The sequence below is a fragment of the Pteropus alecto genome, unplaced genomic scaffold (assembly GCF_000325575.1).
Source record: "Pteropus alecto unplaced genomic scaffold, ASM32557v1 scaffold121, whole genome shotgun sequence".
Lineage (NCBI taxonomy): Eukaryota > Metazoa > Chordata > Mammalia > Chiroptera > Pteropodidae > Pteropus > Pteropus alecto.
In genome coordinates this window covers 16,662,417-16,684,681 of record NW_006434369.1, presented here as the reverse complement: position 1 = coordinate 16,684,681, position 22,265 = coordinate 16,662,417, and the positions used below count along the sequence as shown (strand labels likewise).

Genomic DNA, 22,265 nt, shown 5'->3' with positions numbered 1-22,265 from the left:
GCCTCACATCAACCATTTTCCTCCTCTCTTCCTTCATCAGCACCCCCATACCCCTGCTCTCCCTCTTCACTAAGAAATAAGTCTAGGAGTCTCTAGTTCCCAGGCCATGAGACCAAATTCTCAATTGCCCTGGAGTAGCCCTTTATTAAGCAAGAACTTTATAAACATCAAGAGAATATTTTTCCAAAGCCCGTTTAAAAAAAATTTCAGGCACAATAAAAGCACATTGTGCTTCTCAGTGTTTGTTTTTAAGAAGTGTTTTTCCACTGGAGTTTTAAATGAAGGGTTTTGTTTCTTCTTCCATTTCTCCTAGCAATTCTTGGCAACAGTCTACATACCGACATTTCACCCTTTACTCACTCTCGTGGATAAAACTTTCAAGTTCATTGCACTCAGGAGCTGGCCAAGCAATCAAATAGCTTCTGTCTCCTGTGTCTTAAAATCCTCAAGGCGGTGCAAACTGCATTTTTCCAGGACCAAGACAGAATGCCAGAGTGATGATGTCATGGCCCCAGCAGCCAGCCCCTTGGTTTCCTGTTTCTTCCCTCCTGACAGGTTCATGAATCATATCGGCTTTATCATTTGACTCCAAGCTCATTTCCCTGTTCTACAAACGTTTGGACTTATAGGAAGTGAGAGCCAAGTGTAATGAAAACATGAAGTCCCAAGTTGCTTTTTCCTTGCAAAACTGGAACACATGTTCTCCCGTCTTGAAAGGAAGCACACCATCTGGCTTAATTTGGAGTTTTCTGGCCAAGCACTCTGCTCCTTGGGTCAGACAGTGGTGAGTTCATCTGAAAAGCTGAATGCTAACTGTGCCAGAGGCGGGTGAGGTCCCAGCCAAGGTGGCAGTGGGGCCCTTGTGCGTGTCCACTCTTGACACTCACAGAACATGTGCATTATACAGAGAGCTTTCATGAAGTAACCCCAGCTGAGGGTTTAAGACGTTTACAAACACAGATGCAATCTGCAATCATGTTTAGTAATTCTCCCTGGCAACATTTCTCCCCTGTGCCTTTCTCTTTGCATCTCAGTATCCCTGACCTTGGGTAAAAGTGTCGCCAGGAAAGAGAAAGTCTAACAAAGAATTTAGATACATGAGTTTGAAACTAAAATATCAACGATCTGTAAATATGAGGAAGGTCTAAAGTGAATCAGAGGCAGGAGTTATCCAGATACTTAGCTACCTGGAAGGTAGGCTTACCAGCTCACAAACACATAATACTAAATTTGTTGAACACTTGATATGTGACAGGACCAGCCCTAAAGGTTTTACTTGCATGGCTCATTTCAGATTCACAAATCTACGAGATAAATACAATTGTTGTTGCCATTTTACAGATGAGGAAATTGAGGCACTAGAAAGTATCTTGCTAAGGTCACATGGCTAGCAAATGTCAGAGCCTGGGTTAATGGTGAGGATTCTGAATACTTGTGGGTGTATATGTGCCATGTAATACAAGTATAATATTATAAACAAGAATATTAGTTTTTAAAATGTATGTGCATATTTCAGAAATTCCGTGTATATTTTAATACAATAATATTTGGTTCAATGAGATTTGACATTTGTTCACTAGAGCCACAGTGATGTGGTGTGGAAATATACAACTTAGTACATATACAATGTAAATATGCATGTATGCAAATAATATTTCTATTTAACACTCCAGGAGCCTCTGTGTCCCAGGCTTAGATCTGAGTCTCTGGCTGGTTCCAGAATGGACCTCTGCAACGGCAGGTGTTGCATGTGAAAAGCAAACAAGATCTTTCATTCCTAGTTATAATCTCTCACACTGGTCCTCTTGGGCCATAATGTTACTTTGACCAGGTAATGCCAATTATTTTCTAAAAATATTGGTTAGGCCAGGCTTGTCTATATTTAATTGGCTGTCCTGCATCTTCTTTGGAAAATAGTTATTCTGAAAAAAATTGTGATAATTTAATTCTGATTCTCCCAGCACATGTCTTAGAGGAAGAGGTGTTTATTGTCCAGGAGGCCTGTAGAGGTCAGACAGTAGCTTATTTTAATCAAGGGACTATGAGACCCCCCTTACTGGCCAATTAGCCACATGAACTCTGTGTTTCATTCCCCCATTTCATCCACCTCACTGACAACTGTTCTACATCCTCTTGAGGAAAGCAAGCTGAATTTAATTTTGATGTAAATGAAAAGATACAGATCCCAAGTGTATCTTTTGTGTTTATCTTTTGTGTCTAAATACACGTAACATTAAATTTATCATCTAACTGTTTTTAAATTTACAGTTCTGTGGCATTAACTACATTGACATTGTTGTGCAACCATCATCACCACCCATCTCCAGAACTTTTTCATTTTGTAAAACTGAAACTTTGTACCCATTAAACACTAAATCCCCATTCCCCTTCCCCCAGCTCTGGTAACCACCACTCTACTTTCTGTCTCTATGAATTTGACTACTCTAGGTACCTCATATAAGTGGAATCATCCAGTATTTGTCTTTTTGTGACTGGCTTACTTTACTCAGGATAACGTCCTCAAGGTTCATCTATGTTTTGGCATATGTCATAATTTCCATCATTTTAAAGGCTGAATAATGTTTCGTTTCATAGATATACCATCTTTTGTTTATTCATTTATTTATTGATACACACTTAGACTGCTTCCACATTTTACCTTTTGTGAATAATGCTTCTATGAACATGGGTATACACATATCTTTTTAAGACTCTGTTTTCAGTTCTTTTGAGTATATACCTAGAAGTGGAGTTGCTAGGTAATATGGTAATTCTGTGTTTGAGTTTTTAGGGAACTACCATACTGATGTATTTATTTTTTAAAGATCTACATAAGATAGGCAGGTGACTTTCCAAATTCCTATGGTTAAAATTTAAAAAAAAAAAAAAAGGGTCATAATAAACTTGGGTTTAATGATAAAGCTGAAGTAACTCACTCGTGGGTCTGCAGTTTTGCCTTTTCTTTCTCATTTATCCACTTTCTTGAGAAGTTTTCCGAGCTTCTTTCTCTTTAAAGATCCAGTCAAATTACAGTCTATTATTAGTAGCACATAGTCAACATATTAATATAAAATAAGTAATAGAAGAAGAAAGCTTTACTAGATTTACTCTTTAAAGAAGATCCTAAGCAGCTAAGCTCATTGCTTCACTCTTTGTTCTCCTGGCATTTGTTTACTAAAAATTCTCTATAGCCTTTCATTTTTCCAGTCACTGATTCAACAATATGAAGCTCTTTGTCATCTGTGTAGGCACCGTCAGTCAGCATTCCCTGTGATGTTCTGCAGGTATCTGTGTCTGTGTCTTGTTGCTCTAACACCCAGAAATTAGATGAGTCTGAGGACTGGAGAGGCCATGGAGACTTAGAGAGCTTGTGGTGTCCTATCTAAAGAGTAGCCACTTGTTGCCCTGTGGGAATGCAGGCATAATTTTTCAAATCTTTCTAATTACCATGACAAGCAAGAGATATAGATTTTAATGCGAAATCTCTCGGCTTTTAAATGCTAGCCACTTATTCAGAAAAAAAAATTTTTTTTAGACACCGCCCAGACCAAATAAAATCACATTTGCAGTTCACATGGAGCCTATGAGTCATTAACTTTGACCTCTGCTCCAGCTGAAACTCTTTCCTGGATCACAAAGGCCTCATCTCATGAATATCTTGCTTTCCCCTGGGTGTTCATTAAGAGGGGAGAAATGAATCAAGAAATGGAAATAGAGGTGGATTTCCATGAAGCCAATAAAGCCGTAGCTCCTTGGCCCCCTACTTGCCTGGGTCCCTTCTCTGGGGCTATCTATTGCTGTAGTGTTTTCCAGAGTAAGAAAATTCAACCACAATTAACTAGGACTGCTCTCTCTTTCCATTCTGACTTCCCCTCAGTCACACTTTCCCTCATCTCAGGTGGCACTGAACTGGCCAAGAATGTTCTTGAGAAATGCAAAGGGGAAGTTGAGTTGAAGATACATTTAGCTTGAGTTGAGAGGAATTTCTTTTTGTGGTTAGCACACATAATGCCTTAGGGCCACAGTAAGTCTGCCCTGACTCTGACCAGTGACTGGCATAGGGTGACTGACCAAGTTGAACCCACCCCAGGGCCCAAGACCCAGGTTCTATACCATACTTAGGATACTGCCATTTCCTACCAAGACCTGGGGCCTGCTTGGGTCTTTCACCTGAATCTACCCTCTTGTGAATGATAAACTCCACTGCTGGGTGTATACTTGTAGGCCCAAGAATAGCCATGAGGAGTATGGGTGCAACACAGGCATGCATATATATGAGGCCCCCCAAGGTCCTGAATGGAGCCTGGGGTGGGTAAAAAAAGGGGAGGGCCTGAAATTCTTTGGGAATTCTAAATCCAAACTTGGCCTTCCCAGTCATTATGAAGGCATATTGTTGAAGGAAGGGAGACATATTTATTTAATAGTTTATTAGCATGATTTATAATAGTTAACTTACAAAACCTTTAAATATTAAATGTGGTATATAGACCTCAGTTTGTACTCAAGCCTGGGACCTCACATTATTAGGAATGTACCTGGGTTGCAGTTACTTTTGTCCATAGTTGTTTTGGTCACCACTGCTGTGTAACTTAGTGACATAACTTAGTAGTGCTATAAAACATAGTAACATAAAACCACCATCTTATTATGCTCACGGATTCAGAAGAGGAGAAATTCAGACAAGGCACACCTTGTCTCTGCTGCACAATGTCTGGGCCCTCAGCTGAGAAGACTCCATGATATGGTGACTCTATAGCTGGGGGCCAGAATCACATCTGGTGGCTGGTACTGGCTGTCAGCTGGGCTGTGGACTGTAAAACCTAAACGTGGTCCAGGGTTTCTCAAAGGATGGCAGTTATAGAGGAAATAGACTTCTTACCTAATGGATCAGGCCTCCAAAGGCAAGACTCTCAGAGAACAAGGCAGTAGTTGTTCTGCTTTTTCTGATCTAGTTTTCTGTTGGTTACAACCAAGATACAAATACACCGAGATTCAGCGGGAAGAGACATAGATCCCATCTGTCAATGGGAAGAGTGTCAAAAAATTTGGAGGCCATGGTTTGAAAATATCACACAGATATTGGCCACCCTGGTGTTGGAACAGCTTCTAGGAATATGATATATAAAGTCAATTCAAAGAATATTCCAAGGAAACTTGAAATTTCCTGAAATTTGATAGCTCATCCATGAAAAAAAAGTTAATAGATGCTTTCCTAAAAACTGCCTAAAAACTGTATTATCGGTCATAAATTTTTGAAGCTGAAGCCTTTCTAAAATATCAATAATAAAAAATTATTTTTGATCAACCATGTTATAGGAAAGACTGAATTATATCTTTCTATTCTCTTTGTAGAAAATATCATGAAATTTTTATCACATAAAGAGGCAATAGAGAATATGCTGCCACAAAAAAGCAGGCATTTTTGACTTACATAATCATATGAACATGTTTAAGAACATTCAGGATACAAAGTAGCAATTAATCGCAAAGAAGAAAAGACTAGCATAAGCAAGAGCAGCCTAGGAAAACTTCACGGAAGATGATGTAGAGATGGGATTTCAGCAGGTAGGAGAATGGAAGCTAAGGGCTAAGCTGAGTCAGCTGGTCAACCCATTTTGTCAGTTACACTTATCATCAGTTCTGATTGGCTCATTCTCGATGCCGATTGGTCAGTGCCTACCAGAGCAGTTGGTAAGTATTTTGCATATTATTTCTGTTGGTTAGAGGGAATAATATTAGCAAAGAAACAGAAAAGGAATAATCTTGGCTAATTTATCAAAAGGTAAGGAAATTAGACTGCTTGAGTCCAGCTGGGGCAGTTATGGGGGTACAGATGTTTAATTACAGTAAAACCAATTATGAAGAATATTCAATATCAAGCAAAGGAATTTGTACATAATCCTGCAAGTAGTAGGGAGTAATGAATCTTTCTGTAAAATCTTTCTGACCAAATGAAAATTTTTATTTTAGTCAGATTACTGCAGTAGTTGAATGAGGAAAAACTAGGAAGAACTTTTTAGGAAGTGGTTGTCATAATCCAGGCATGAACTTATCAAATGCTAACTAGTGTAATAGAAATTTAGGCTTGTTTGTGTACGACTCCCTTCTTAGCTTATACTGAATCATGTATTGAAAACCTCTAGTGCCCTCTCAAAATCCTCTGGTCCCATCTCCTTCCAGCCATGGTTGCAGTGAGCAGTTCTATTCATCCAGCTGCATGCTGGAGCACCCTTTGAGTTCTTTTTCTCTGATTCAGTGGCTGGCTGGGATGTGCAATAAACCCACTGGGCACTCACTAAGAAATGCTGTGTTGTTAACATCTTATGAAGCAATCATAGACCACGGAGGATGTGTACTCTAGGTAAACGCTTCCCCTTTTCTCCCCAACCCATAGTGATACATTCTGTAAAGCTTCCAAAAGTACTCGTGGGGTTAGTCTATAAGGATGGCTGCCTTGATTGTATTGGCTTTCTTCCTCAGCCTCCCACCTCGTCCTCACACTCTCTCCTGCACTCTGTGACAAAATTCCCAAATAAATCACCATACAGAAGCCTTTGTACCATATTCTTCTTTGGAGAAACCCAGGCTAAGCTAGGACAGGATTTTCACTTCAGTTCTTTTGAAGCCACCATAGCGAAACCTCACATAATGTTCTTCCACCATTAGGAGTATCAATATGGCCAATATCTAATATCTCCTTTTGACCTTATAACTTTTAAAAATGAGTTTGTAGAACTGATACAGTCCTATATACTAAGCAGTTGTTTTAAGCCTGTAGGGAAGTAATTTACAGTATTGGGAAAAGTAGAGAATTTAGAATTATAAGATGTAGATTTGAACTTTGTTATCTACTAGGTCAGTGATCAAGGCAAATCATATAATTCTTTCAATCTTTAGTATACCCATCTAGAAAATAGGGAAGTTAGCAACTCCCAAACTCACAGCGTTTATATAAGTATCAACAAGACAATGTATGCATACTGGGCGTTTGCTAATTTTTTTTCTTTTAATTTTTCAATATTATTTTATATTAGTTTTAGGAATACAGAATAATGGTTAGACATTTCTATAACTTCTGAAATGATCACTCAAATAAATTTAGTACCCATCTGACACAATAGATAATTATTACATTAATATTGACCGTATTCCCTATGCTGTACTTCACATCCCCATGACTATTTTGTAACTACCAATTTGTACTTCTTAATCCTGTCCTATTTTTCACCCAGCTCCCCAAGCCACCTTCCATCTGGCAATCATTGGTTTGTTCTTTGTATTTAAGTCAGTTTTCATTTGTTTGTTTGTTTATTTTGTTTTTTATATCTGCATACAAGTGAGATCATATGACATTTGTCTTTCTCTTCTGACTTATTTTAGCATAATACCTTCTGGGTGCATCCGTGTCATTCTAAATGGTAATATTTTATTCTTTATGGCTGAGTAATATTCCATTGTATATATGTACCTCCTCTTCTTTATCCCTCTGCCTATTGTCGGGCACCGGGTTACTTCCATATATTGGCTATTGTAAACAGCGCTGCAGTGGACATAGGATTGTGTATGTCTTTTGAATTAGTGTTTTGGTTTTCTTCAGATAAACACCTGGAAGTGCAGTTGCTAGGTCATAAGGTGGCTCTATTTTTAATTTTTTGAGGAACCTCCAAACTATTTTCCCTGGTGGCTGTACCATCTGCATTCCCACCAACAGTTAACGAGGGTTCCCTTTACTCCACATCCTCACTAACGCTTGTTATTTGTTGATTTATTGATGATGGTCATTCTTACAGGTGTGAGGTGATATCTCATTGTGGTTTTAATTTGAATTTCTCTGATGATTAGTGATGTTGAGGATCTTTACATATGTCAATGGGACATCTGTATGTCCTCTTTGGAGAAATGCCAATTCCGGTCCCTTGCCCATTTTTTAATTGGATTGCTTGCTTTTTGGTGTTGAGTTGTATGAGTTCTTTATAAGTTTTGGATATTAACTCCTTATCAGATGTATCATTGGCAAATACCTTCTCCCATTCAATAGGTTGTCTTTCATTTTGTTGATGGTTTCTTTTGTTGTGCAATAACTTTTTGGTTTGATGTAGTCCCGTATGTTTATTTTTTTCATTTGTTTTCCTTGCCCAAAAAATATATCAGAAAAATAGTACTAAGAGCAATGTCAGGAGATTTAATGCCTATGTTTTCTTCTAGTTTAATGGTTTTGGGTCTTACATTTAAGTCTTTAATCCATTTTGAGTTTATTCTTATATGTAATGGAAAAAGGTGGTCCAGTTTCTTTTCTTCTTCTTCTTCTTCTTTTTTTTTTGCATATATCTGGCCAGTTTTTCCAACATCATTTATTGAAGAGACTGACATTAGCCCATTATATAGTCTTGCCTCCTTTGCCATAGGTTGATTGGCCATACAGGTGTCAGTTTATTTCTGGGCTCTCTATTCCATTCCATTGACCTATGTTTCTGTTTTTATGTTAGTACCAAGCAGTTTTGATTACTATAGCCTTGTTATTTTGATATCAGCTAGTATGATACCTCCAACTTTGTTCTTTTTCAAGATTACCATGGCAATTCAGGATCTTTCATGATTCCATATACATTTTTAGATTATTTGTCCTAGTTCTACAAAAAATACCATTGGTATTTTGATCAGGATTGCATTGAATCTGTAGATTGCTTTGGGTAGTATGGACATTTTAACAATGTTAATTCTATCTATGAATACAGTATATGCTTCCATTTATTTGTCATCTTCCATTTCTTTCTTCAATTTCTTATAATTTTTTGAGTCTAGGTCTTTTACCTCTTTGGTTAAATTTATTCCTACGTATTTATTGTTTGTTGCAATTGTAAGTGGGGTGGTTTTCTTAATATCACTTTCTGATAGTTTATTATTGGTGTATAAAAGTGCAACTGACTTCTGAATATTCAGTTGTATCCTGCTTCTTTACTGAATTTGTTTATCAGTTCTAACAGTTTTTTGGTGAAATCTTTAGGGTTTTCTCTATATAGTATCTGCAAATAATGATAGTTTTACTTCTTCCTTTCAAATTTGGATTTCTTTTATTTCTCTTTCTTGTCTCACTGCTATAGTTAGAACTTCCAATACTATGTTGAATAGAAGTGGTGAAAGTGGACATCCTTGTCTTGTTCCTGATCTTAAGGAAAATGCTTTTAGCTTTTCCCCATTGAGTAAGATGTTAGCTGTAGGTTTGTCATATATGGCTTTATTATATTAGGTATGTTCCCTCTATTCTCACTTTGCTGGGGCAGCTTAGCGAAAGGCCTAGGGCACTCCAAGTCCTGAAGCTGCTTGCCGGCTGCTTGTAAGGCAGAGCAGCTGAAAAAGCCTCAGGTCACATGCAAGTTGGGTGAGGCTGGGTCCAAGGAAGTCAGCAGGGAAGTGTGAGTGGTGTTCACCAAGTTACTGCAGTTCAGATTTGGTGCCAGTGCTGAGCCTGTGACCACTCACAAAAGTCTCAGATAACACTGAAGTTAGCTGCTGCCCACCTTGGGCCTGCAGAACCCTCAGCTTGGCTGGGGAGTGGTTGTTCACCACCAAAAGAGTCTCTGGAGACAGACAGAGGCTTGTTGATTGCTGCTAAAAGAGCCTCCTACCGAGAGGGTGGGGTAGGGCCAGCCCAGTTCATGTCTCCCCGCAACCTATAAGTCTCTTTGTGATCTCTTCTTTATGTCCTTAGTTATAATGTTCAGCTAGTCTTCAGGTAGTTCTCCAGGTTGATTATTCTATAATTTAGTTGTAATTTTAAAGCAGTCATGGGAGGAGACAAGCACAGTGTTTACCTACTCTGCTGTCTTGACCAGAACTTCACAGCACTATTATTATACACATTTTATAGATGAGATGAGAAAATGACACAAAGGAGTTAAGTAACTTGCCTAAGGTCACACGGTGAGTGCTTCTTCTTCTTAAAAAAATTCCTTTTAACATTTCTTGCAATACTGGCTTGGTGGCAATGAACTCTTTTGGCTTTTTTTTGTCTAAAAAAATCTTTACCCCTCCTTTAATTCTAAATGATAGCTTTGCTGGGTAGAATAATCTTGGCTGTAGGTGCTTACTTTTCATCACTTTGAATATTTCATGCCAATCCCTTCTGGCTTGCAAAGTTTCTCTTTAGAAATCAGCTGACAGTCTTATGAAAGCTTCCTGTAGGTAACTAACTGCCTTTCTCTGGCTGCTTTTAAGATTCTCTCTTTGTCTTTAAATAACTTTTGATATTTTAATTATGATGTGTCTTGATGTGAGCCTGTTTGGATTCATCTTGTTTGGGATTCTCTGCACTTCTTGGGCTTATATATCTACTTCATTTGCCAGGTTAGGAAAATTTTCTGTCATTGTTTCCTCAAATAATTTCTCAATCTCTTGCTCTCTCTCTCCTCCTTCTGATACTTCTACTATGCCAGTGTCTATAGGCTTGATGTTGTCCCAGGGGGCCCTGAAATTATCCTATATTTTTTGGATTCTTTTTTCTTGTTGATCTTCTGATTGGGTGTTTCCTGCTACCTTATCTTCTAAATTGCTGATTCAGTCCTCTGCTTCAACTAATCTACTGTTGATTCCCTCTAATGTATTTTTTCATTTCAGTCATTGCATTCTTCATTTCTGACCGCTCTTTTTTGTTTTCTCTCTCCATTTTTATGTTTTCTATCTCTTTGTTGAATCCATCACTAAGATCATTGAGCATTTTTATAACCAGTGGTTTGAACTCTGTATCTAATAGATTGTTTGTCTCCATTTTGTTGTTTTTCTGGAGGTTTGTTCTATTCTTTCATTTGAGACATGTTTCTTTGTCTCCACATTTTGGCTGCCTCTCTGTGTTTGTTTCCATGTATTAGGTAGAGCTGCTATGTCTTAGTAGTGTAGCTTTATTTAGTAGGTTTCCTGTGGGGCGTTGTGGCATAATCTCCCTGATACCTGAGCCAGGTGTTTCAGGAATGTCCCTTTTGTGGGCTGTGTATGTCCTTCTGCTGTAGTTGAGCCTTAATTACAGTCAGCACATCAGTTAGAGAGGCCGACCCTTAGGTTGACTGTTTCTGAGGACTGGCCATGATGACAGTGGAGGAGCTGCAGTGCAGGGGCTGACACTATGGAGCAGGATTCACTTTAACAGGGGTCTGGTGCCTGCCCAATCTGTCTTTTGGGTGTGTGGTTTATGAAGGTGGTTGGGTGATGCTCTGTTGTGTTTTGAAGCTGCCATTGGGTGCGTTGGTTCTGGATCCTTTCGGGAGGGGCTGTGTTGCAGGACAAGGTCAGCTGCTACTTGTGCCCTGCCCAGGACCAATTGATATGAACTACATAGTGATCTGCAAATGGTTGCCACTTGTACTAGCCTTGGAGGTGTCTGGTTGAGGCTAAGCTGTGATTCAAGGCTGGCTCCCACTAATGCTAGCCTTGGGGCTGCTTAGCAAGAGGTATAGGGCATGCTGAGACCAGATGCTGCTTGTTTGGGGCTTGAGAATCTTTGAGCGATTTTAGGAAAATCCACAGCATGAGCCAAGACAGGCTGTTTTTATGGCAATGCCACTGGAAACAGCTTGGGTGGGCCCGCAAGTTGGGTGGGGTGGGGTCTCAGGGTATCCCTGGGACATGATGAACAGTGTTACCCAGGTTGATGAAGACTGAGATATGGCGGCCATCTGTGTCTAAACACTGGGTTGGAGGAGGGCTCAACAAAGGAATAATGGATTCAGCTAACACTTCTGTCTGGGAGAAAGGTGCCCCCTCCAGCCCTCACCCTGAAGCCAGACAATTCAGTTCCTCCCCAAATGTCCCTGGCACTCTTTAAGCTGTGCCTCAGTGCTGGAGCTCAGAGCAAGTGAGTTTGTCAGTGAGTAAGTGCATGTGCAGGCCCTTTGAGAGAAACACCTGGGACTTAAGCAGTCCTCCATCTCAGTCAGCCACAATCTCCTCTGGTTTTCACATCCAGAAGTTGTGCAGACTTCTCTTCCCAGCACTGGAGCCCTAGGCTGGGGACCTTTGTGTGGGGCTGGGACCTCTCACTCCTTAGGGGGTACCTCTGCAGCTGAGATATCCCTCCAGATTTTTAACCCCCATACAGGGATGTGGGACCAGCTTGTTCCATATCTCCGCCTCTGTATCAGTCTCAACATGGCTTCTTCTCTACGTCCTTAGTTATATAACTTCTGTTTAGGTAGACTTTAAGTGATTCTTAATGATGGTTGTTCTGTAGTTTGGTTGTAATTTTGATGTGGTCATGAGGGGAGGCAAGTACAGTATTTGTCTACTCTGCCATCTTGACCAGAATTTGGCATTTGCTAATTAGTGTGTTTGGCTTTCATCTCTCTTCCTCTTATTTAAGCAATCTCAGTTTTTGTTTGGATAGATATTCACCTTTTCCTGATGCATCTAATGCTTCACAATGTCCCCTCTGCCCTACCCTCTAGGGTAGGCTCTAGGGTGGGCTCTGACTGAAAAGTGTAAAGAGATAATTTATCATTTCCTGAACACTATGATTGGAACAAGCAAGGAAAATTTTGTTATGATATCCGAGAAAGAAACTCCTTCATTCTTCTGAGAAAGTAATCAAAAGAACAATTTCTCTTTGCTCTGGATATAAATGAGACGGCATGACACTTCTGGAAATTGCTAGACATCCTCTTTTGACCCTAATGAATGTTAGGCTTAAGCAGAAAAAAAGGGATGGTGAGATTACTGAACTTCTTAATCAAACCTCATTCAATGCCCACATGACCTCTGGTCTTTTCAAATAAGTGTGTCATTAAATCTTCTATTTAAGCCATTTTGAGTCAGGCTTTCTTTTACCTGGAACAGACATTTTACCAACTGATATAGTATATAGAAACTTTGTGCTATATAGATCTCTTTAAAAAAATATTAGTTTTTATTATTTGTATTACTACTAGTTAGCAAGAATACCTATGGTCCATGGAATAGGTTGATAAAAATTCCTAACTTTTCATTTTAATTTAGTACCTCCTTTTGGAAAAAAATTAAATCACTGCCTACAGTGTGTTCAGAAATAGATCCTAGCTAGATTAAATACATACATTTTAAAAATTAAAGAAAACCTAGAGAACCGAATGCATTTTGAAATACATATTAAACTCACAAGTCATAAAAATAAAGACTGTCAGGTTGGGCTATCTAAAAATACAAAAACTGCTATGTGATAGCAAAAAAAAAAAACTATAAACAAAGTTAAAATGCAAAGAACAAACTAGGGGGTAATATTTGGAGCTTATATGATAGAGAAAGGTTGATATTCTTAATATATAAAGAGTTCTTATAAATTAATAAGAAAAGAAGAAATCTCAATAGGAAAATAGATAAAAGATTTGATCTTGAAATGTAAAGAACGTAAGATGCTAAACTTAAGATCAAAAAAAGTGAAGGGCAATCAGGTTTAAAAAGATTACTAGTAATTGTAATAACTAATATATATTAAATGCCAGGCACTATAAGTATTTTCTCACAGAGATGTAGGTATAAGAATGATCATTATAGAGTTAAAAAAAAATGAAACAACTTAAATTTCAAATAATAGAAAATTGCTAAAATATGATATATTCCTATATTGAAATATGTTGGGGCTATTAAAAAGTATCTGGTAGGCCTTTAAGTGTTAGCATGAAAAGTAGTATGATATATTGTTTGAGGTTATTAAACAGTGTACAGAAAGATCCCATTTATATTAAAACATATATTTACGTATATATTTAAAGTCTGGAAGTAAATGTCAACTATTAATAATGGTTATCTCTTAGGCACAGGATCTGCATAGAGAAAATTTTATGTACAGTTTTTACAAAATTCATGTAGTATAAAATACTTAAAAATAAATAATTAAATAAGCACAAATCAGAGAGAAATTTGGGTTGGATAATCTGTGGCCACTTTGACAGTGAAATGCATCCCTCTCTTTCTTGGCTTCTGACTGCAAATGAAGTGTCTGGCTGATGATAGTGACTGTTATGTTTAGGAAGAGTGAAAGGAAGGAGAAAGGGGGTAGCTTTGAAATCTAAACACTCCACCATCTCAAAGTAGTTCAAAAAGTGAGATTGGAGGGCTGACAAGGTAATAGGGAAAAAGTTCACAGGGAAGTATGAGAGAAGAAAATAGAACTTCCCCAATCAGGAAACTAGGAATGGAAAAAATTCACAACCAGCTCCAGGTGATTTGTTTTCTTACATTCACTCTCCTAGAGTAAACTCCTACGTAAAGTGTTAAGAATTGCTTGATAAGTATCAGAAGTAGCCATAACAAGCAAGGTTCTGGCTGTGAATTCCAGAGGCTGCCCCAACTCCTCTGTCACCAGTCAGGAGTTTCTATTCTAATCTCTTCCCAGCCATTTGGATTTGCCTTTGACTAACTTGATAATACATCAGCCCTGCTACAACCAGCCAAAGTCTGATATGATTCTATGAGCTAATGCTTTTGGCTTAGATGACATCTCCCCACCCCTACTCTCAGGAACTGGAGTTTGGAGTTCTAGCTAACAAGGAGCAAAGAGGAATTATGCAAATAAGTTTTAGGCTCCCATGATCCACGTCTTGTAATCAACTTAGATGAGTTACGAGAAAGTTCTCTTGAGTGAATCCTAGACCTGTATAACTCAAAAGGATGAGACAATTCAGTTTGTAATTTTTCAGATGGCAAAACTGAAGCTTAGAGAAGTTATGTGACTTTCCCTGAGGCCGTAACAAATTGTAGAGCCCTCAGGAGAACCCGGCCCTCCTCATGTGGCATGATTTCCACTTTGTCATTCTACACTTTGGCTGCCACATTTCCAGCTGCAGTATTTCAGAGTTTCAGGGGTTTATAAAAACACCTTCACTCTAAATAGAGAATTAAAAATAAAGATGTAGCTCTGAACACTTTTACTGTAATCCCTGGTATTTCTAATATCGACACTGTTTCAATGTCGTATAATCAATGACTTTTGTGCATTCATTCATTCATTCATCAAAAATTTATTGAGTCTGTATAATATGCCACGCCCTAGAGCAGGAGAAATGAAGATACACAGTGGTAGATAACCTAGCAGTAATTTTAAGTCATACATCCTTATCCAGTCAATCTGGTCTTGCCCATTAGATTCCTGGCCCTTGGTCTTGGCAATCCCTGTACAGAGGATTATACATCACTGCAAAACACAAAATTTTCTGAAGACCCTCTGAAAACATTCACTTGTAATCAACTCTTGGATGTAGTCCCTGTGGACAGCAGTCTGATAAGAATCCTGGAAAGCCAGGAAGTGTAGAATCTTTCACCTCTTATATTTCATCTACCACTGGAATCTTTTCATCTTTTATATCACTCATGGTAAGTCTTGCTAGGTAGGACAAGCTGCATTATCAATTAGACACCAAGACCCAGTCCTAACCCTTAGGACAATTATTCCGCTGGCTCAGCAAAGATCTCAGCTAATTAATTTTGGCAACAAAGAAAGCATGGCTATATGTTATATACTTGCAAACCATCACATCTTATGAACAGTGTGTCTGAGACTGGGATTTCTTGGTAGAATTGCAACCTGTGCAAGTCTTGAGAAGATGCATGGGGAAGCCCCAAGGCAGGCTACCTCTGGTACCCTGACCATTGACATCACTGATTGCCAGTTGTGTTGCAACTGTCTCAGCATGTGCCAAGGAGTCTGTGTCTACTGAGACTGTAAATTGAAGCCAGTGACAGAGGGAAGCATCTGTGTGGTGCTCTCTCATTTGTTTTCTGCAGTCCCTGAAATCAACTTCAAAAACGAAAGGGAAAACATCCTGTCTCCACCATAGATTCATATTACAAAGAGAAGCTACAGACGATTTTTTAAAATCTGATTCATTTATTGGGCAGACCTCTGACTTTTTCTTTTTCTCTGACTTTTCTATGGGACTTTTTTTCTATGGGCATGAACTCCTTGCCACCCCTCTCTCACCCCAGTTTTCCGTCATGTCCCTCATGTCTCTGGCTATACTTCTAAAAGCTATGTTTCAGGTGACGCTTTGCAATCTCAAACAAAAATATGAACATCTGTTGAGAGAGATTCAAAGCTTCCTCTCCTATCTGTCCTTCGCTTACCAAGTACCCATGAGACCCTGTTTACCTCCACCCAGCCTGTAGCCATTTAAGTACAAGCTAAAATTCCCCATAGTTCTATTTTTTGATAAAACTGTAAAGGACATAAAATATACTATTACATATGAAATTTGAAAAAGTTTTCTCAAAAAATACCTTTTATCAACTTAAAGAATTTCTTTTCTAGGTCAAGTTTGCTAATTTTTTTTTAGTTTCACATGCAAGCATTGAGATGTTATTTATTAATGTGGTAAATTACACAGGTTGAGATTTCATGTCGAATTATCTTTGAATAAAGCCTACTTCATCAGTTCACGTGTGTATATTGATAGGCTGCTAGATTCAACTTGCTAATATTTTATTTGGGATTTTTGCCATTATATTTATAATTAAGATTGGTATATAATTTCTTGCATTTTTCTTATCTGGCATAAATACTAATAACCATACCTTCTTCTTCACCTGAGTTGGCCAGACATTTTAGTCTACGGTAGGGAGAAATTAAATCTTCATCCACCATAAGAAGAAGCCAATAGATAAAGTAAAATTGATTAGTCATAAAATAGCAATATAAGAATTATTGAAAAATAACGAGAAGGAACATCTGAAATAATTTAAAGTGGTTGCCTCTAGAAAATAACAGTAATTAAACTGGGAACTGCTTGCTTGTTTTGTTTTGTTTTGTTTTGTTTGTAAAAATAATCTTTTTAGTACTACTTTTTTGATCCATGCTTATGTATTGGATAAAAACTAGAGAAAAACAGATCTCACAGAACTCAGAGACATTTATGGTACAGAATCTATTTTGAAATCATGACATCTCCTGTTAATTTTTTTTCCCCAGTGAACACATATGGAAATCATGGGTTGCATTTTCCATGTAATATATTTTGCACTTTCCTCTCTCTGAACACATGAAGGTTCTTCCCTCAACCCTGAAGCATGTCAAAATATTAATTTTATTGCATGCTTTCTAATGGAGGGTGGTTAAAAATGTTTGAAAACACTTTTAACCACTCTCCATTAGAAAGCATGCAATAAAATCATCATTACATTTATTTTAAAATGTCCTATAAAGTACTTCTGATCTGGTTACAGAATTCTATAGAGGTCATGCACTGGTGTGTGTGTGTGTGTGTGTGTGTGTGTGTGTGCGCGCGTGCGCGCACGCGCGTGGCATCTGGTTGAGTGAGAGGTCTTGTCGCTTTGCTTGGACAAGTAGTTCAGAATACAGTGTTGGTTGTTGGAGGGATCCTTCAGTGATGATGCCATCAGCAGACATAATCTAGACCCAATCTGGGCCTACTGGGTAGGGCTGGCCCTTTAAAGACACTGGCCCACCATCAGCTGCTCCTGTTAAGGCTGACACTAAAGAGGAGAGTATATCTACCACTTGTAATATTATCAATTTTAATCAGAATTCTAACTGGTAGTAGGTAATGTGAAACCCAATGATGACAAAAGGTGTTCTTTTTGATTTGTTTTTGTTTGCAATGAAAATTGATTTTTTTTCTGTTAAAACAGTTAAAGCAGTAGCTTTTGAGTTTTGTGGGCTCTTAAAAATTGCTGCTATTTGTTTGCATATTTGTTTTGCCTTGTAACTTAGCCTAGGGGAGGTTCAATTTTCTTTAAATTAAAATTTTCCTATTTAATCAGCATTTCAGATTGACTGGAGCAGACTGCTGCTCCCTCCTCTCTTTTGTTGTTATTGTTATTATTATAAATTTAAAAGTGTTTAAAGCAGTAGTTTATCTTGGTAGGGTACTTTTCATTGAGAATCGAGGCCACAAGTGGTTATCATTTTGGAACTTGGAAAAATTCTTAAAATTGGGCTTTCAGACTCCTAGAATAAGTCTGCTTTCTTCTGCTATTTGTTCTCCTTATCAACCTTTTTGAAGAGTTTCAGACTAACCGTTTCAATTCTGGAGGCTGGCTGGCTATGGTATTTCGAGGCCATGATTGAGTTAAGGGGATGAATGCTAGATAATAAAAGGAAGGGTGATGAAGTTTAGGGACTAAATTGACATTCACCTTCTCATTAGATTGGAGAAAGGGCAAGTATAGTAGATATGGACCTACTATAGTTGATTGGGTTAAAGTGTGGCTGGTTGGGTTATGTAATTGAAAAACCAATCTGATTTATGTAATGTCTAATAAAGATAATCATATGGGGAGCCTGGAGAGAAGAAGATACTGGTAACTTTGTGTATCTATGGGTATTAGAGGCAGTGGAGGGTGTAGAGGTTTTCTATAGGAGATGGCATTTGAGCTGATCTTGAGGGCTGGCACAGTGGAGAGCAGGACTCTCTAGGAAAATTATACTCAAAGGTAACAGTTTTGAAAGAATATGTTCTATTCAAGAACAGTAAAAAGTTCAGCGTGGTGCTGCATAGTGTGAAGTGTCAGGAAATGAGTGTGTGGGTTTCATTATTAGAGACCTTGTAGAAAAAAGGATTCCAATTAGATTATAAAAGGGAGAGATAGAGACTTTTCCAGTAGGAGAATAACATTATCAGGTTTATTTCTTATAAGGATTACTGAAGATATTATATAGAAGATAGACAAGAATAAGATATACTGATGATAGAGCACCTATGAGGAGGTTTTAGGTGAATAAAAAAAAAATACAATTCCTAAATTAAGATGAGTGATGAGAAGTGGGAGATGAAGGGCAGTAGTCCAGAAAAAAACTAGATTCTTTTTTTGGCCAGTTTGGTGAGTGGTAACACCATGATATTTCTTCTTGGCATGTAGTTTCCATAAAAGATTGGCATCTATTTCAAAGCCAGTTTCAAGAAATGTTAAGAGATTCTGTAGCGGAAAGAACATTTAATAATCCAAAACTTTTAGGAAACACAGAATACTCTATACCCTTCTTGGGGAGTCACAGTGGAAACAGGCATATTAAAGACTCACAGTAAAGAATCTATTAAATTTTCTTTAACTCAGAGTTTCTGAATTAGTTTTCTGAATTTAGAACCCTCTTTTAACAGAACACATATTTGGGGGAAACTGCTATATAGAAGAGCTCTAACTAGATAGAATGCAGTTTTTATGCTATGAAGTTTGGGAGGGGGATGTAGGATTCTATTATCCAAGAATATCTGTGTTGGAATCAGAAGAAAGAACTCTATTCAGTTGTGTGCTGGCAAATATTTGCCAGCCAACTTGGTTTGGGGAGAGGCAGGAGCGTCTTGGAGGTGTGAGGAGATACAGAAGGAGTTATGAAATAGTTGTCTTGAAGAGCAGGACAACAGACTCGCTGCTGGGGCAGTATAATAGAATTTGCAGGCAGTTTTGAATATCTTTTGGAAGTTTGAGGTCATGAATTTATAGTGAGATTAGACAGAACCAATTGTGCCATTTTCTCCAGCAACCTTCAGCAGCCTGGGTTTAGGAACGAAGAAGACGGGGGCTGGGTTTAACCAGGATTCAGGTTTTTCTGGGAAAGGAAAGGAGCATGAGAGTTATGAATATGTGCTATTTCTGATGTGTCAGGAGAGAGTAAGCATATGAAGGTGTAATGATAATAGAGAGGAGATAGGGTTTTTGAATGCAAGAGCTCAAGCTATCAGAGGACAGCTGGAGTTTGGGGCACTAGGTAAGTAAGTGGAAAGAAAAGGAAGTGATAGTTAAGATTTTGGAGATGGGGCATTTAGTGATAAGGACTAGGGTGTGGCAAGGGAAGAGATTATCAGAAGCGAGGAGGTCAAAGTGTTGGGTAGGTCATGCTGAATTGTGTGGATGAGGACGGAGGAGGAAGGCAGCTGAGCCAGGTGCTAATCCTCAAGGTTTCAAGAGGACAGGGAATTTCAGAGATGACAGCAACAACAGGGCCAGTGGTGCTGGAACTACATGAGCTTTAAAGGGGTTTTATAGAAAATAGAAGAAATGTTTTTGAAAGAGCAAAGACACTCATGACACGTTTAGATTTTAGACTTTGAGATGATGTGAAACATCAGAGGAAAACCACCTCTACTTCAGGGAGCTGCAGGGAGAAATGATCTCCACAGGGAACAGCCAGGTTCCACTGTTAGGCAAGAAGGCAAAGGGAAGGTTTGGAGAGGTGGCTGAGAATTTAGGAGAGTATGCTAATGAGGTGCTGCATTCCAGAGGACTGTGGAAAAGTTTAGGAGGGTGGGGGATGGTTGGACACTCACGGGATGAAGGTCCAGATGATGACAGAGCTGCAGTGCATGAGATGGACTGTTGGCTCAAGCTGAGTTCAATACAATTATGGTTGGGGATGCCTCACTCTGCTTTGGCTGAAACACCAAAAAGGCAGTTTTGTACTTAGATCTCCTCTGCCCGCTCCAGTTCCCGCTATGCCTTGTTTCCCACAGCAAGCAGGGCTGTATCCACACTGTTTCTAAACACTATGGCATTGGGTACAAGATGGACTCAACAAGTATTCATTACAGAAATGATTCTTAAACAAGTGATAGGGACAGCACTAACATGGCCCTGTCCCCTCGGTAACATATTAATGGAGACTTAGCTAACATTACTATCCTCTAGGGAAGTACTGGAAGATGATTCTGTCTGACTCTTCTCCCCTCACTTGCTGTGTCCCTTGGAGGAGCCATGTATCTGATTGAGGAGATAGAGCCAGCCTTGGTGGTTGTGGGGTAGGGGGGTGCATTTTGCTCACAGACTCTGTTTTCCTGTGGTCAACACACCGGAATTCAGGCCCGAGTTCACTGCAGGCCTACTTTCTTGGTGCTCTGACTTTTGCATGTCTGTGCTTGACAAGATAGGGGTATCTGGACAGGTAAGAGTTTGCTCTGTCGACCAACCCTCTCCATGTGTAGCTCCCAAAACTTAGCCTTGCCCTGTCCAGTATGAGAGCCACGAGTCATCTGTAGCTAATCAAATTTAAGTTAATTCAAATAAAATTAAATCAGTGCCTTGATGGCACTAACCACATTTCAAGCGCTCAATAGCCTCACATGGCTACATCCAAGCTAGCATAGCTACGGGACATTTCCATCCCTGCAGAAAGTTTTTTAGAACGCACTGATCTATACCATTAGTCAAGATGTTATTTTGGTCCCCATCTAACTCCTGTGTTTTTCGTCATTGATGCAGAATCTACAAGTTAGCCACAAAACTCGCAGGCGTGGCTTTGGACGTGCGGAGCTGCAGGCATGGCTCAGTACAAGGGCACCATGCGCGAGGCCGGCCGGGCCATGCACCTGATCAAGAAACGGGAAAAGCAGAAGGAGCAGATGGCGGTGCTGAAGCAGCGCATCGCCGAGGAGACCATCATGAAGTCGAAGGTGGACAAGAAATTCTCGGCCCATTACGACGCTGTGGAGGCCGAGCTGAAGTCAAGCACGGTGGGTCTGGTGACACTGAACGACATGAAGGCCAAGCAGGAGGCCCTGGTGAGGGAGCACGAGAGGCAGCTGGCCAAGAAGGAGCAGCTGGAGGCGCGTAGACAGCAGCTGGAAGCGCTGCGCGACAGGGAGCGCAAGCAGAAGCAGAAGCGCCAGATCTCTAGCTTGTCCTTCACGCTCGACGAGGGTGACGAGGGCACCGACGGCTCAGCAGCAGAGGAGCAGTCTCAGTTATCGAAGGTGATGAGCAAGAGGAAAAGAAACCTAGGGAAGAATCCGGACGTGGACACGAGTTTTCTGCCTGACCGCGACCGAGAGGAGGAGGAAAACCGGCTGCGGGAGGAGCTGCGGCAGGAATGGGAGGCTAAGCGCGAGCAGGTGAAGCGCGAGGAGATGGAGGTCACGTTCAGCTACTGGGACGGCTCAGGGCACCGGCGCATGGTGCGCATCCACAAGGGCGGCACCGTGCAGCAATTCCTCAAGAAAGCCCTGCAGGGCCTGCGCAAGGACTTCCGCGAGCTGCGGGCAGCCAGCGTGGAACAGCTCATGTACATCAAGGAGGACCTGATCCTGCCCCACTACCACACCTTCTATGACTTCATCGTCACCAAGGCCCGAGGCAAGAGCGGGCCGCTCTTCAACTTCGACGTGCATGACGACGTGCGGCTGCTGAGCGACGCCACCATGGAGAAGGACGAGTCACACGCCGGCAAGGTGGTGCTGAGAAGCTGGTACGAGAAGAACAAGCACATCTTCCCCGCCAGCCGCTGGGAGCCCTACGACCCGGAGAAGAAGTGGGACAAGTACACAATCCGATGACACCTCTTGCCCTGCCCCACCCCTACT

General features: G+C 39.8%; 1 protein-coding gene across 1 annotated transcript; it reads left to right on the top strand.

Annotated features, from left to right (window-relative positions):
* Positions 1-494: 494 nt before the first annotated feature.
* On the top strand, positions 495-22,259 carry FAM50B (family with sequence similarity 50 member B). The gene is made up of 2 exons (XM_006909299.3): positions 495-784; positions 21,169-22,259. Exon 2 carries the CDS (start codon positions 21,228-21,230, stop codon positions 22,236-22,238), a length of 1,011 nt encoding a protein of 336 aa, XP_006909361.1. The 5' UTR covers positions 495-784; positions 21,169-21,227; the 3' UTR covers positions 22,239-22,259.
* The last annotated feature ends 6 nt before the right edge of the window (positions 22,260-22,265 follow it).

Bases quoted from the DNA above. Each gene is read 5' to 3' on its own strand.
- FAM50B (XM_006909299.3), top strand. From the start codon at position 21,228: ATGGCTCAGTACAAGGGCACCATGCGCGAGGCCGGCCGGGCCATGCAC.